Source organism: Erpetoichthys calabaricus, chromosome 12 (genome assembly GCF_900747795.2).
Source record: "Erpetoichthys calabaricus chromosome 12, fErpCal1.3, whole genome shotgun sequence".
Classification (NCBI taxonomy): Eukaryota; Metazoa; Chordata; class Cladistia; order Polypteriformes; family Polypteridae; genus Erpetoichthys; species Erpetoichthys calabaricus.
This window is the reverse complement of record NC_041405.2, coordinates 159,175,608-159,192,909: the sequence shown is the minus strand read 5'-3', so window position 1 is coordinate 159,192,909 and position 17,302 is coordinate 159,175,608. Positions and strand designations below refer to the sequence as shown.

The following is a 17,302-nucleotide window of genomic DNA, read 5'->3' as shown; positions in this document are numbered from 1 at the left end:
GATCTATCAGTCTGGTAAAGGTTATAAAGCCATTTCTAAAGCTTTGGGACTCCAGCGAACCACAGTGAGAGCCATTATCCACAAATGGCAAAAACACAGAACAGTGGTGAACCTTCCCAGGAGTGGCCGGCCGACCAAAATTACCCCAAGAGCGCAGAGACGACTCATCTGAGAGGTCACAAAAGACCCCAGGACAACGTCTAAAGAACTGCAGGCCTCACTTGCCTCAATTAAGGTCAGTGTTCACGACTCCACCATAAGAAAGAGACTGGGCAAAAACGGCCTGCATGGCAGATTTCCAAGACGCAAACCACTGTTAAGCAAAAAGAACATTAGGGCTCGTCTCAATTTTGCTAAGAAACATCTCAATGATTGCCAAGACTTTTGGGAAAATACCTTGTGGACTGATGAGTCAAAAGTTGAACTTTTTGGAAGGCAAATGTCCCGTTACATCTGGCGTAAAAGGAACACAGCATTTCAGAAAAAGATCATCATACCAACAGTAAAATATGGTGGTGGTAGTGTGATGGTCTGGGGTTGTTTTGCTGCTTCAGGACCTGGAAGGCTTGCTGTGATAGATGGAACCATGAATTCTACTGTCTACCAAAAAATCCTGAAGGAGAATGTCCGGCCATCTGTTCATCAACTCAAGCTGAAGCGATCTTGGGTGCTGCAACAGGACAATGACCCAAAACACACCAGCAAATCCACCTCTGAATGGCTGAAGAAAAACAAAATGAAGACTTTGAAGTGGCCTAGTCAAAGTCCTGACCTGAATCCAATTGAGAAGCTATGGCATGACCTTAAAAAGGCGGTTCATGCTAGAAAACCCTCAAATAAAGCTGAATTACAACAATTTTGCAAAGATGAGTGGGCCAAAATTCCTCCAGAGCGCTGTAAAAGACTCATTGCAAGTTATCGCAAACGCTTGATTGCAGTTATTGCTGCTAAGGGTGGCCCAACCAGTTATTAGGTTCAGGGGGCAATTACTTTTTCACACAGGGCCATGTAGGTTTGGATTTTTTTTTCTCCCTAAATAATAAAAACCACCATTTACAAACTGCATTTTGTGTTTATTTGTGTTATATTTGACTAATGGTTAAATGTGTTTGATGATCAGAAACATATTGTGTGACAAACATGCAAAAGAATAAGAAATCAGGAAGGGGGCAAATAGTTTTTCACACCACTGTATATGTTGTTGTGCTGGTCTCTTTTATCGTAAGTTATTGTGTTGTTTAATTGTATTTACTTATTATGTATCGAGACGGAACACCAAGAGACATCCATAGCAATTTCAACATCAAGTTCAAGATGGCGACGTGCTGGGGGAGGTCTGGTTTTGGGCGCACGAGTGTAGGGGACACGACATCTTCTAACAATGTGGATGTCCCACTAGAGTTGGAAGATTAAGAAATAAATGAAATACAGTTGTAAAAATGTTAGTTCAGTGACAGACAGTACTTGAACAGGTTTGGGTGGTTCCTCGTCGGCTACGCTGAGTCCGCGCCTTACTGTGCTGGAGCGGTTTGCGTGATCAATGGTCCTCTGATGGATGCCATCGGGGTGTTGTGCTCTCCTGATAGGGGCCACCCATGGCAGCACAGTCAGAGTTGAGGTCCTGACTAAGCTCGACTCAAACGACCATCCCAGCAAAGGGGTCCACCCAGAGTCGTGTAATTTCCTGCACATGGTTTACCATGTGGAGTCCAAACCAGAAGTGAAGCAGCGTGATTGAGGATTGCATGCCCTCATGAGCCCCCAATTGCTACCACCCCTTTCCACAGGCTCCTTCATTCCATCCATTTATCTCATCCTTTATCCAGTATCAAATGCCTTTCCTAAACTGGGCTGCTCTCCCACCAAGACACGGGGTGCCAGAGATGGACAAATGGGTGGGCGGTGTCATCGTCGAGTCGATGGCTCACTGAACCGCTCCTCTGCAAAGAGCCATTTCCTTCTGTATAGGGATCTTTGGACATGAAATGCTTGTGTGGACAAAGCAGAGATCTTTCATGAACAGTAGGAGAACTTGCAGGATATGATGGATGGCCCCCACGTCTAAAGAGTAACATATTAAGGGGATACCGTCTGACATACTGGTTGGGTACAGGATGTGATGAACTCCCTAAAATCCAACAAGAATTATGACTACTGGCAGCATGGATGTGTGGGTGGGCTTGACGTGATATTTTGGAGACGACGCTGCTAACAGATCAGGAGAACCTGACCGAGTCCTTTAAAAATCAAGAATCCGCTGGCATTTCACCAATCCGTTCTCACATATTTATGAATATTATGGAACCTTTTTACAGATCTAAAAAAATGAAGGATCTGTCTCTCTGGAAACTTCACGTGGACGTTTCTTTTGGCAACCAGAAATGGTTCCCCACCATAGCAGGGGTGTCCAACTCTGATCTTACAGAGTTTTTCATCTGTACCCTTTATTTAATTTGCGACCAGTTTTGGTTGCTAATTAACGACTTTTGCTTCATTTAAGACTCGGACCCCTTAATTGTTTCTTTATTTCCTTAATTAGCAGCCAAGCAATAACGAGATCCAAAACGAGCAAAACCTGCGCCCATCATGCAACATCTGAAAATAAAGAAAGGTGCAGGCCTCCGTTACGCTGATCTGCTCAGGCCCACAAAACACGGTGATGGTGCTCCGTGAGAAAAGAATGTTCTGGAAATGTCAGCTGTGGCAGAGTTTGAGGGCACCGACAGGGCAGGGAGTTCAGTAACAAGTTCATTTAACGACGAGAGGCGACTTCTCATTAAGAAACTGATTGGAGTAGAATTGGTTGGAGTTTGCGGTTCCGACTTTGCTGGTCATCTTTTGGCTCACGAACTTCACATCTCGTTTTTGCTTGGCTGAAAATTAAGAAAAATTCAGTGGTCCGAGTCTTAAAAACACGCACCAATTAAAACTTAAGGGGTACGAAGAGCAGAAATCAGTCACCGATGGAGAAAGAGGCAGCCATTGAAGCCCTCCAGGATCAGAATGGGCACCCCACCCTATGGCATCGCTCTGATGAGCCACTTTATTTTGGAGAGTGTATGTATTGATTGATTGATTGGTCGATCGATTTGTTTAGTTAGTCAGGTAGTTGGCCATTTGTATTTATTTACTAGCCAAAGTGCCCAGCATTGCCCGGGTATATTTGTACAGTGGGGGAAGGTGAGACAGAAAGTATTTCCATATCTTTTAAATGTGGCTGAAAGGCAAGCAGCCCACCCATTATGTAGAACAGTTCAGCCTCTTTGTGTAGTGGAGACCACCATTTATTATACTAAATATTTGGGGACCACAGGAGGTTGTAGCTTCCCGAGTGTGTGTGTGTGTGTGTGTCACCATTGATAGCAGAGAGGTGGTCCACCTTGGAGTTTCAGAAGGTTCCCCTTGCAGTTTCACGAAGTGCCGGTGGGTGTCCTTGGGGTTTCCAATGGCTTTTGAATGTGGGAGTCTGAGTGTCGAGATCGTTTAAGCAGTCAAATTACTGTGCATTTCTTCAGGGCGCAATATCAATAGTGGTAAAGGGGACTCGTGACATTTCTTAGTCACAGCTCCACAGAGTGACTGGCAATGGTAACAGTGTCACCGTCCTTTGCACTTTTAGTAAAGCTCACAGCCACAGCTCATGGCACCCGCACTTGGCCGTGAATGTGCTCTTACAAAGTATGTATTCCTATTGTATTCATACATTCATCCTATGTATTCATACCTGGTGGCATGGATCGTGGACTATCTTACAGACAAACCTCAGTATGTGCGTCTTGGGAACTGCACATCTGACATTGTGGTCAGCAACACAGGAGCGCCACAGGGGACTGGACTTTCTCTGTACTTTTCTCTTTCTCACAACTCGGAGTCCTGCCATGTGCAAAAGTTCGCTGACGACACTGCTATCGTGGGCTGCATCAGCAGTGGGCAGGAGGAGGAGTATAGGAACCTAACCAAGGACTTTGTTAAATGGTGCGACTCAAACCACCTACACCTGAACACCAGCAAAACCAAGGAGCTGGTGGTGGATTTTAGGAGGACCAGACCCCTCATGGACCCCGTGATCATCAGAGGTGACTGTGTGCAGAGGGTGCAGACCTATAAATACCTGGGAGTGCAGCTGGATGATAAACTGGACTGGACTGCCAATACTGATGCTCTGTGTAAGAAAGGACAGAGCTGGTTATACTTCCTTAGAAGGCTGGCGTCCTTCAACATCTGCAATAAGATGCTGCAGATGTTCTATCAGACGGTTGTGGCGAGCGCCCTCTTCTATGCAGTGGTGTGCTGGGGAGGCAGCATAAAGAAGAAAGACGCCTCACGCCTGGACAAACTGGTGAGGAAGGCAGGCTCTATTGTAGGCATGGAGCTGGACAGTTTAACATATGTGGCAGAGCGATGACGGGCGCTGAGAAGACTCCTGTCAATCATGGAGAATCCACTGCATCCACTGAACAGGATCATCTCCAGACAGAGGAGCAGCTTCAGCGACAGACTGCTGTCACCGTCCTGCTCCACTGACAGACTGAGGAGATCGTTCCTCCACCACACTATGCGACTCTTCAATTCCACCCGGGGGGGTAAACATTAACATTATACAAAGTTATTATCTGTTTTACTTGCATTATTATCAATCTTTAATTTAATATTGTTTTTTGTATCAGTAAGGTGCTGCTGGAGTATGTGAATTTCCCCTTGGGATTAATAAAGTATATATCTATCTATCTATTATATAGTGCCTTTGACATCTATCTATCTATCTATCTATTCCATGATCTATACCAACCTCCATCCTTCCTTTTGACACCTCACTTGCCACGACAAACGTGACGCCATCTCTCCTGTCCAGGTCACTGCACCATCTTCACTCATGTCTTCGTGAGTCAGAGGTGCTGTTGATTAGGCCCATCGATTCTTTATCTTAATAATAATAATTCTTTATGTTTATATAGCACTTTTCTCACTGCTCAAGGTGCTTCAGGGAGTGGGCAGCCACTTCAACCACCACTGATCTGCAGCACCCACCTGGATGACGCGACGGCAGCCATTTTTGCACCAGTATGCTCACCACACAGTCGCTGTTAGGTGGTGAAGGGATGAAAGAGAAAGACAATTAGAGACAGGGGGTGATTAGGGGGGCCAGAATGACATGGATATCAGGAAATCAGGATACACCCGACTCCTTATGAAGGATGTCCAGGGATCTTTAATGACCACAGAGAGTCAGGACCTTGTATTTTTACATCTCATCCGAAGGATGGTGCCATTTTTACAGCACAGCAGTGTCCCTGTCACCACATCCACATCCAGACCACAGGGTCAGCGTTCCCTGCTAGCCCTAAAAAAAACACTCTTCCAGCAGCAACCCACGCTTTTCCGGGATGGTCTCCCATCAAAGTACTGGCTGGGCCTGAACCTGCTGAGCTTCAGGATAGATAGATAGCATAGTCAGCAGGATTAGATAGATAGATAGATAGATAGATAGATAGATAGATAGATAGATAGATAGATAGATAGATAGATAGATAGATAGATAGATAGATAGATAGATAGATAGATAGATAGATAGATAGATAGATAGATAGATAGATAGATAGATAGATAGAAGTTGGAACATTTCAGGATACTCAAAAGCGAATCTCATTACCAGGGTACACTGTACTCGACAATAAAGCTTTGATTGATTAATAGTAATTATACATATTTAAATATACCGTATGCTGTAAATAAGCTCCATTGAGGGTGAAACTGTCAAAAAAATGACCCATTTTGAACAGAAACCTGAAAGAAAAATAAAATTTAAAGAACGATTTGTATGCCGAGATCTAACGGCTGACGTATTGAGGTAAGCAGGTTTGAAAAATGAATGAATGAATGAATGGTAGAGAAGTGCAAATACCGATGAGCCCTGATGTCACCAACTTGTCACAACTGTCACTTCACTGCCACACAGCAGCCCCGGCTTGTCCGACTATTCTTCAGTGATTTCCCACTTTTGTCCAATTCACACAGCCGCACATTCCAGAACAGATCGAGAGTGAGACCTGGCCGGTCAGTGATCTCCTCAAGTCCACTCAACATGGGGTCGCGTGTCCTCATGAAAGTGAGGCACATAAGGGATTTGCCAGCATGATGAAGTCCCTGCGAGAAGTCGGACAAGATTCGGATCTTCTTTTTGAAATCTGGGACAGCGCTTGTCCTGGGATTTAAAAAATAAAGAAAAGGGAAAAAAAGCGACAGAAGGAGCCGCCACACGCCTACTCTGCCCATCTATCCCTCCTTTAAAATCGAAAAACAGCGAGAGTGGAAGAAGTTTCGTTTTTAGGTTATCTTGTGCTACAAGGAGGATTCGGTGTAATGGAATGCAGGGGTCACGCAGATGACACGCAAGATTCTCCGCTGGTTTTCTTTCTTTCTTTCTCTTTTTCTTTCTCTCTTTCTTTCTCGTCAAGGTTAGCTATGGATTCGTTTAATATTCTTTTCAAGTGACTGATCCCTCCACTGCTGCAGTGAATAATCCGACGGGACTGCTGGTGACAAACACCTTTCGACAGTTTCAGGTTTCCCAAATCGTTTTAAATTTCAAAAAGGCGTTACTTAAAAAAATAATCTTAACTTGTAGAGTTCAGTTACAAATCACCGAACGGCAATCAAATATAAACTCATTTCCAGGACAACTGCCAGCGTTTTAAGAATTACGTGGAATCAAAAAAAAAAAAAAAAAAAAGTGCAAAAAGAGGCCGTCAGGAAATCAAAATGAAGACAAACGTTCACGCACCGCGGCCGACGCACAAATGGCTGGGAGAGCGAGGGACGAGCGAAGGCTCTCGGGCGGCCCGGCTCTCCAATTCATTTCAGTAACCTCCTGCACTTTCACCTTCCAGGCTTTGTGTTTGCCCATCAAGACAGCGGCACTCGGCTTTCTGCGAAATGCACCGCGATGGCCCTCTTAATATAAAAGGCCGCTCTGCAGAATGAGGCTGGCGGCCACCCTGAAAACAAGCCGCCAGCTAAAGCCATAGAAAAAGCAACTAGAAACTCCGGAGTGTGCGAGCTGGGGGGCTTAGCTTGGAGCGGGGGGCTTTAATACAAGAAAAAAAAATCAACTACAGTATCACATTCATCATCATCATCATAATGATAGTTGAAACAGTTTACCAGTGGAAAACAGATTTCAAATAATTCAATAAATTCACCGAGAATCCAAACTAACTTTACATCAAATTCTTGTCACTTTCTGATCGACAAATAATAATCTGCGAAATCCATTGAACTTAAGTTTTGGGTCAACTTGCAAGGAATTCCCTCCTCTGGCAGTGCGCACTTTCTGAGCCCTCCTCCACTGTGCAATACAAAGACAAAGACAAAGACAAAGGTCCTGCGGGGCTCTTTTGTTGTTCCCTATGCTAATGTTAGCCTCTTCGAGACCGAGTTCATTTCAATTAGCCACAAAAGTCCGAAAAAAGTTTCTTTCTCTGACCCCCCCCCCCCCCCCCACAAAACCATCCCCCATGAACCTTTTATAGCCAAGAGCTGTTTCTTCTCTGCTTAACAGAAGAAGATTCAAATGTATACAGTTTAGCTTCTTTTCAGTAACAGCTTATATAGATAGATAGATAGATAGATAGATAGATAGATAGATAGATAGATAGATAGATAGATAGATAGATAGATAGATAGATAGATAGATAGGAAAGGCACTATATAACATTAATAATACAGATTAATAAATACAGAAGGCTGATAAATAGTAAACGAACACGAACACAGTGAACAGATAGATAGATACCTGATATAGTAAATAAATAGTAAACGTCCATATGAAAAACACTATACAATAGGCAGATTAAATAAAAGACTGACAATTAGTAAACGTACATAAAAAGCACAATGTAATAGATAGTTATGTAGATATTTTACATAAATATCTAATAAATAGTATACATACAAAGGCACTATTAGATAGATAGATAGATAGATAGATAGATAGATAGATAGATAGATAGATAGATATGAAAGGCACTATATAATAGATTAATACATACTTTATACAGAAGGCTGATAAATAGTAAACATACATTATGAAAACGCAGTGAACAGAGAGATGGATATCTGATATAGTAAATAAATAGTATATAGTAAATGACATAGTGTGATATTGTAAAAAAAAATAGTAAACCTACATATGAAAAACACAATGGACAGATTAAATAATAGACTGATAATTAGCAAACTTACATATTAAAAGTGCAATGTAATAGATAGTGAGGTAGATATTTTACATAAAGGTCTAATAAATAGTATATATACAAAGGCACTATATGATAGATAGATAGATAGATAGATATTTTATATAAAAGTCTTTTTAATATAAAAGAATCTTCATATGAAAGACAGTATTTAATAGATAGACTGAATAAGAGACTAATAATTAGTAAATGTACATATAAAAAGCACTATATAATAAATAGGTAGATAGATATTTTATATAAAAGACTGATAAACAGCATATGTACATATAAAAGTTCATATAGATAGATAGATAAATAGAAAGGAGTTGAAATTAACTAAAAAATACATTCGAAATTCCTTTCCTGACTTACGATCAGTTGGTAACTTTAATTTAACAAATAATTATTCCTCAAATTTATTACAAATACACACGCAGACAGACACACACACTTTCCCACCCAAATATTTGCTTTTAAACTGCCCAAATAATAAAAAAAAAAAGATATTGTCCTTTTAAGTATACAAAAAGGGTTATAATACAATAACAAACTTCTTTAAAATTCTTTGTTGAAAGTTTTATTATGCAGACCCTCAAACAAAGCACCAAACTGCGGACGCTCGTTATAATATTGCGTATTGGGATTTTCTTTACCTGTTCATGTCATTTTTTTATATAACCAAAGTGTTACATTTTTATCGACTTTATCAATCAATTAAAAAATTTGATTGATTTTTTTTTTGTCAAGAGTGTGATATGAATATCCAAATCACGGCCTTAGAATGTTTTTTGTGCCCTATATATAAATGTGTGTATATATATATATATATATATATATATATATATATATATATATATATATATATATATATATATATATATATACTATACAAACGTACATTTATTATACGTATATTTCTAAACATACCGCTCTCTCTCTTTTTCTCTCTATTTATTCACACTAATCGCTTGTTGGGTACCCAAAATGTTGTGTTTTTAACCTTCCTTTTCAGCGTTGAAAAAAGCCTTTTATCACATACGTACACACATAAATATGCATGCTGTAATACACACACACACACACACACACACAGGCACAGTGTATACATACATACCTACATACAGTACATGAATCACGCCCTGGACACATTTAGTCCAAAAGAGACCCAGCTAGTTAAGTTTTATCCGTCGTGTTTGTGACTTTGTCAGTGCGATGTGCCAAGTAAAACAATCAAACATTTGGGAAGAATTCAGACGTCCACCTGAAATCAGTCCTTCTTTACTTTTCTTGATTTTTTCCCCCCCAACTAGACATTCATCACACGCTGTCTGTTCTTCAGGTGTGAATAACCTACTGGCACATTTAACGTGTCCACTGAGTGGACCCACCGGTGCCAACAAAACAACTACCCTTTTGTGTTTTTCTCCTCGCCCTTGTCTTTCGCTCAAGTTTCAATACAATCTTTCCTGAAAACAACGGCGCTCACAGCACTGTAATGCCACAATACAAATGTCTTGCTTCTTACTTTTTTTTTTTTTAATTTTTAAATTCCAACCCATCAAACTTTTTTAGCCGAACTTCCAGAAATGCCAACTAACGTTTACCGAGCGGCTTTCCACTTTCCTCCCGCCGATTCCACGCATTCAATTCCATATTTTTTTGTTGTTGTTGCGCTTTTCCAGACACACGCGACTTTAACTGCTGCCCACTTTTTCATTTATTTTTTAGCCCGAATGGCCACCCAGCTTGCCGCGGAGGTCTTTTCTGTAAATCTGCTCTTTTCTGTGTGCTTTGTTCGTAAAGTTATTCGGGCTACATATTTGCTGAGATTTTTTTTTTTTTTTTTTGCAGCCTTTTTTCGGCTTATCATGGAGTCCGTTTCTCTTTTTGAGATTGTCTAGTTACTGCCTCCAGTTACGAGTCGCCCGGCAGCCTCTCCAGCCATGGATAAACAGCCACACGCCCTGCAGTTGCTCCGTTCGCTTTCACTGAGCCGCACTCCGCTTAGTGACCTCCGGTGACACGCGAGAATCGATCAGCCTTCTCTCCTGTTAAAGATAGGCAACATGCCCTGATGCGCGAGTGCAAGCTATACGGCGACTGCCAAATCAAGGGCTCCAAACAGAAGCAGAAGGGACGCGTCCTCACTCGCTTTGTCTTTTGGCGTGGAGGTGAACAAAACTTTTGGAGAGCCGGTGACAGGCTGACAGAAGGACATACAGACGACGCTCATTGGCACCACATAACCAGGCGTCTTGCTGCTATCGAAACAAATAGCTTCTTCCTCAGAAGAGAAATCCTTTAATTGGCCATCAAGGAATTTCTCGATTTGTTGGGTTTGTCTTATTCATCACAAAGACACAAGAGGAATTGAATTGTCATTAAACGGCTATTTTCATGAAATCAAGTAATTTATTTGAAATGAAAAGGCAGCACATCAAATATACGAGTGCCAGTGGAAGAAAACGAGTCCCCAAATCACATTTCATTGCTCTCTTCCAATAGTCCTCATAAATTAGGCTAACGATACAACTGCGAGGGCGGTTTCGCTGAATTATTAATTATAAAAGCTGCAAGATTCCCTCTCTCCCTCTCTCTTTATTTCCTTCGAATGCGTCTACGCGCGACGCAGATCATTTGCCAGTTGCAAAGTAGCGGAGATGTGGACAGGATGGGCTGTCTGGCGCCCAGTGACCCATAGCGAACTAGGAACGATCAAAGCAAATCTCCCCTGGAGATGACTATCGGTGTGTGGTTATGGAGTATTTACAGTTTCAAACGTTTAAAATCTCATATACTACAAAACAGGCCAGCCAGGTTGTGGTGGGGGACGTGAAGCCGCTGCTGCGGTGTCCAAATCCGAGACTGGCACCCCGAGTCGAGCTCCGTGATTTCCTTTGGTTTTATTCTGGCAGTTCGCTGACACACACCTGGTAAACTCGTTAGACGTGGAGAACTGAAGCAAATTCAACCCCCAGGTGCATCCCAAAATAATCCAAAGCCGAAGTCACAGGGCTTGCGCAGATCTAAAGTTGCACGCTGCTACTTACTGGTCTCTTTGACCAAGCTGTACGTTCCACGTCCCTACTCAACCCATAACCCATCACCTGAATCCACCCGTCAAGTACAAACCAACCCCCCCGTGTGGAAATTCCCACCGTGTACGAGCTTACCTGGGGTTGGTGCTGTTCCAGTAGACGGCGTACCGGTCAGAAATCACTTTGCCAGCATCGTCCGCACAAACGAAGAACCAGGACATAAGGCTGAAAACCAGTAGAGACAACTCCAGCTGAACCATTATGGCCCGCACAAGATCGGCGCAAGGGAAGTGATTCAGGTCGCTTTGAGGAATTCCCCACCCCAGCAAAAGTTTTATTTTCCAACAATCGTCGAGTGGTCAATGATGACCATTAAATCGCACAGTCCGTCGAATACCCGGTGTCAGGAAACAGAGGAGCGCTCACGTGTCTTCGGAACCAGCATGGGGCAAAAGGCTGGATACTCCTCGTCATACGCAGCTCTACAGGTATGGGGCAGACAGGTAGCCAATTTTTCCTTTCCTAGAGCCAAGAGAATTGGTGCGACCACCGCAATCAGCTCTCGTCACTCTAGAACCGTCCAAGCAGAACAGCAACGGCCGTTTTCTGCGCCCTCTTTTTCGAAGCAGATACTTTCAAGTGTCCGCCTGCTGAAGCCATTCCGTCCGAGAGCTTTCGCAAAAAAAGTCCTCGGTGATGCGCCGATGATACGTACCGGCAATTTACGATTTCCCCTTTAAATCCATCGTCCGCGTAGCACAATTTTTGGAAACTTTTGTTCCGTTTTTAAGGCATCCGTGCAGTTAGCCGTCTCTGAAACATAAAGGTAGCGCGCTTTACTCAGTTCTTTTTCATGTCTTCCCGAATTTTACATCCCGTTTTTTGTTTTTTGCGCTGCACTTACGGGTCCGTTTGTTATCCGCGATCTCGGTCTGTGGGACCGAAGGCTAAATGCACCTTTTGAAGAGTCATCAGGTAATCCAAATTCGCTCAGGTTGGCCACTCGACTCCTTTAAAGTGACAAATGTTCCCCGTTTTGCATCCCTCTTTTAAACTGCAATCCCGCTGCTCTCTGGCATCAGCATGCAAATCCAAACCCGGCTGTAGAGGAGTCAGAGCCGAAGCAAGTCCGTCATGGAAAGTTCACTTGAAGAAGCGCAGGCAAGAGGAGGAAAAATAAATTAAAAAAAAAACAAATAACTGCTTCTCACCCAGCTGGCTGATGCAAACTGTGCACGCAGTTCAAACGGCACGAAGTTAAGGAGTGCAGCACGCACGAGAGTCCGGTGTCCGTCCAGACGCGCGGAGCGCCGCCGGTAGTGTGAGCGGTAGCTTAGGCGCTGCTGACATTAGAGCGCGTACCCGTACGAACACCCGCACGCACGCATACACAAGAACGTGCCCGTGAGCGCTCCGCACGCCCATTTCCAAAGGATGGGGGGGGGGGGGGGGGGGGGGGGGGGTTTGTCTACTGGAACGGAAGAATCAATTTCATTTTCTTCTTTTTTAATTCTTTCATTCTGTCTCTCTTAATTCTGCCTGCACGCCGGGGCTTTTTGTGCGTCTCTCTCTCTCTCTCTCTCTCTATATATATATATATATGCATATGGTTATTATTATAATCTTGGCATTGCTAGCGCGAGAAGATGAACACAGTTACATCAGTTCATCCATTTTTTATAGTTTGCAAAGGACGCTATTTTTTTAAAACTCCATTGCGCTTTGCTGCTAACGGCAGGATTATTTATTGACACTGAGAAAGTTTTTGCTTCTACTGTCTCACATCAATGCGGGATGATTTTAGCATTGTATAACTAATTAAATATTAATAGCACTCTAATAAAACTCTCTCGTGGACAGTCTAATGTGAAATGAAGTACTCTTCTCTCATATTAACGTTTAAAAATATTATTATTTTATATAAAGGCCTGGAAGTTATCTCTCTACTCTGTATAGGTGGGGCTCATCATCATCAGGAGCAGATTTACAAAGCAAAACAGCGTTGCAGGACTGTAGTTGCACACATTAACGCTGCAGATCTCATGGTCACCACCAGAGGGCATGCGTGGGTTCGAACTCAGTAGAGTCCAGACGCAGACCTCCAGAGCGCCGCTCTTCGGAGGTTATCGCTTTGCATTATATGTCCGTGATGTTATTAACACTATGGTTAAGAGTAGGGTTGGGAAAGTTTTCGTGGAGTTTGCATGTTCTCCCCGTGTCTGTGTGGGTTTCCTCCCACAATCTAAAGACATGCAGGTTAGGTGCATTGGTGATCCAAAATTGTTCCTAGTGTGTGCTTGGTATGTGTGTGCCCTGCGGTGGGCTGGCGCCCTGCCCGGGGTTTGTTTCCTGCCTTGCACCCTGTGTTGGCTGGGATTGGCTCCAGCAGACCCCCGTGACCCTGTAGTTAGAATATAGCGGGTTGAATAATGGATGGATGGTTATCCACCTTTACTGTCCAGTCCTGGAACATCATAACTAAAACACGGGACGTGCTGGATGAAAACGGTTTTCAGATTTGGAGTCAGCAAGTGAAACCTGTTAAAGTAAAGGTGAATGACTCCCAGTAGCAAAACGCTTGTTGACCAGTGATTTTGCTACTAATTAACTTCTTTTGAATTTGTTTTAATTGACTTGCTCTTGAAGACCCTGACCCAATAATTGCTTCTTTTTCCTTAATTAGCAGTCAAACAATAGTGAGATGGCAGCACTGTGGCACAGTGGTAGCACTGATGCCTCGCAGTTAGGAGACCCGGGTTCGCTTCCCGGGTCCTCCCTGTGTGGAGTTTGCATGTTCTCCCCGTGTCTGCGTGGGTTTCCTCCCACAGTCCACAGACATGCAGGTTAGGTGCATTGGCGATCCTACATTGTCCCTAGTGTGTGCTTGGTGGGTGGTGCCCTGCCCGGGATTTGTTCCTGCCTTGCACCCTGTGCTGGCTGGGATTGGCTCCAGCAGACCCCCGTGACCCTGTAGTTAGGATATAGCAGGTTGGACAATGACTGACTGACAATAGTGAGATACAAACAGTGGCGTGGCAAGGGGGGACATCTGTCTCCGGACGTGGCATCCAGGGGGCGCCAAATTTCCCTTCCCCATTGCATTTTGGCAAACAAGAGGGGGTGCGAAATCTTCAGTTGTCCGTGGGCGCTGAAAACCCTATCTATGCCTCTGGATACAAAATGAACCAAAACTGTGACCATCATTCAATATCTGAACACAAAGAAAGATGAAGGTCTCAGGAATGTTGGTCTGCTCAGGTCCACAAAACATTTGACCAGAACTCGACAATTTTGGAAATGTCTGCCATTGAACATTGAGAGCAGCAACAAGCCATCGAATTAAAGAACGGGTTTAATTAACAATAAGACACCTGCGCCTAATTAAGCAGCTGGTTGGAGTGAAATTGGTTGGAGTTTGAGGCCCTGACTTAGTGGGCCTTCTGTTGGCTCCCTCACTTCACGTTTCTTTTCCATTTAAGGAAAGAAATGAAGCAATTCAGAGGAACGATGAAGATGTTCTTAATAAACGAGTCAATTAAAATGAAAGGAACAGGAGTTAATTAGCAGTCAAAAACAGGTCACTAATTAAGAAAAGGGTTAGAATGAGAACCTGCAGCCACTGTGGCCCTCCAGGACTGGAGTTTGAGATCCTTGCTCTACTAAGACTGCAGTTCCAGATGCTCATAGATCTGCTCAAGCTACTTCTCTTTCCTCTGTCTTTATCCTTCTTGACCTTCCATCATCTTTTGATACTGTTATTGCCACCTAATCACCTCCAATGCAGTACTGCAATAGGTGACATCTTGTGCAATAGTGTTCATGTGCAAATAAGGCCTTATGTTGAATGTTTGTGTTCTACCTTATTTCTTCTTATCCTTCTTGTCCTTTGTTTAATTATATTTTATTTATAGTTTGACACCGCAGGGACTGCTCCTAATTTTGTTGTATTTGTTACAATGACAATAAAGACTCTGACTCTGTTAATCAGTCAAGATCTACCTTTTTGACTAATCCTTTTGTTTCTCCTGTTCTCTCTCCTCGTCTTCTCCAACGAAACTCTCCACAGGTGGGCCTCAAGGACCCGTGCTGGACCCACTTCTCTTTTCTTTCTACATCCGCTCCTTAGGCAATGTTTTTTTTTTCCATGGCTTCTCCTATCACAGATCTTTCTTTCTCTCGTTTCTCTTTTACAACCCACATGTTTTAGCCCGGGCGGCCAGGGTTCGCTTCCCGGGTCCTCCCTGCATGGAGTTTGCATGTTCTCCCCGTGTCTGCGTGGGTTTCCTCCGGGTGCTCCGGTTTCCTCCCACAGTCCAAAGACATGCAGGTTAGGTGGATTGGCGATTCTAAATTGGCCCTAGTGTGTGCTTGGTGTGTTTGTGTGTGTCCTGCGGTGGGTTGGCACCCTGCCCGGGATTGGTTCCTGCCTTGTGCCCTGTGTTGGCTGGGATTGGCTCCAGCAGACCCCCGTGACCCTGTGTTCGGATTCAGCGGGTTGGATAATGGATGGATGGATGGATGTTTTAGCCCAGATCTCCAGCTTTCTGTCTGTCATCTCTTCCTGGATGAATGCTCATCATCTTAAACTTAATCTTTCAAAGTCAGATTTCCTGTTCTTGTCTTCTGATTCTTCTTCCTCAGACTTGTCTCTGAGTGTTGCTCTTGAAGACGTCACCCTATCACCATCAGTCACGATCAGGAAACTCTGCGTGACTCTGGACTCCTCACTGTCATTTATCAAATACTAGCTGTACCCCCTGGCTGTGCCCAAGTAGTAGGGACACAGGACAAACTTTAAAAATCAATCAAAAAATTAAAATAAAATGTAATAATTTGTATTGAGAAGAATTTATATTGATAGCTTTTGTATCCGAGGGCCTCTTGATATACAATATTTTTGGGTTTGCTATCAGGGGCGAGAACGTAGCTGTGATCTCTTTGCCGAAAAATGTAAAAAGTTGGGAAGGTATCTCTGGCCTAGCGGAAGGTAGGTACACTTTTTATTGACTTTAGCTCATCCTTCAATACTGTCATCCCACAACACCTGGTAAAGAAACTGGTGCCACTAGGCATCAGCACCCCTCTGTGTAACTGGTTATTAGACTTCCTCACAGACAGACCCCAGACAGTACGTCTTCTCTGAGACCACCATCATGAACACTGGGGTTCCCCATGCTGTGTTCTAAGCCCTCTACTGTTCACCTTGTTGACTCACGACTGCTGTGCCAATTACAACTCGGATCACATCATAAAATTCGCAGATGACACAACAGTAGTGGGCCTCATCAGTAATGACGATGACTCCGCATACAGAGAGGAAGACAATCAACACATTGCCTGATGTGGAAAAAAAAAAATAACCTGGCATTGAATGTCAACAAAACAAAAGAGATCATCGTGGACTTCAGGAGAAAGCACATGCCAAACTGGCCACTTACAATCCATGGAAACAGTGAGAAGCACCAAGTTTCTGGGAGTGCACATCACAGATGGACCACAAATACCACTTCTCTGGTCAAGAGGGCACAACAGTGACTTCATTTCTCAGAAGGCTAAAAGGAGCAAACCTTCCCTCTCCCGTCCTCACAACTTTCTACAGAGGCACTATAGAAAGTGTATTGACCAACAGCATCTCACTTTGGTGCGGTAGCTGCACTGTCGCTGAACAGAAGATACAGTGGAACCTCGGTTTGCGAGTAACTTGGTTTACGAGTGTTTTGTAAGACGAAGCAAAAATTTTTAATAAATTTTGACTTGATAAACGAGTAGTATGTATACGCTTTGTCTGCTGAGTGTCATGTGATCACAACTGAGATGATGGTTCTTCTCTCTCTCTCTTGCTGCGGGATTGTGGGCAATCGTCTCCTATTCTCCGTCTGAGTCGGCGTGACTCACTCATATAGTCAACATCCGTACGAGCGTGTACTGTGTACTACAGCATTGTGAGTGTGTGTGTGTGTATGTGTGTGTGCTCGCTCACTCGCTTGTGTGTGTATGTGTGTGTGCATGCGCGAGCTCGTGTGTGTGCTC

General features: G+C 43.5%; 1 protein-coding gene across 1 annotated transcript in view; it reads right to left on the bottom strand.

The window, feature by feature from the left end:
• efna2a (ephrin-A2a) overlaps window positions 1–12,663 on the bottom strand; it is a 311,101-nt gene extending 298,438 nt beyond the window's left edge. The window contains exon 1 of the mRNA XM_028816627.2: window positions 11,408–12,663. Coding sequence (XP_028672460.1) covers window positions 11,408–11,532 — 125 coding nt within the window. The 5' untranslated portion in view covers window positions 11,533–12,663. The remainder of the gene's footprint in view (window positions 1–11,407) is intronic.
• Window positions 12,664–17,302: the final 4,639 nt, after the last annotated feature.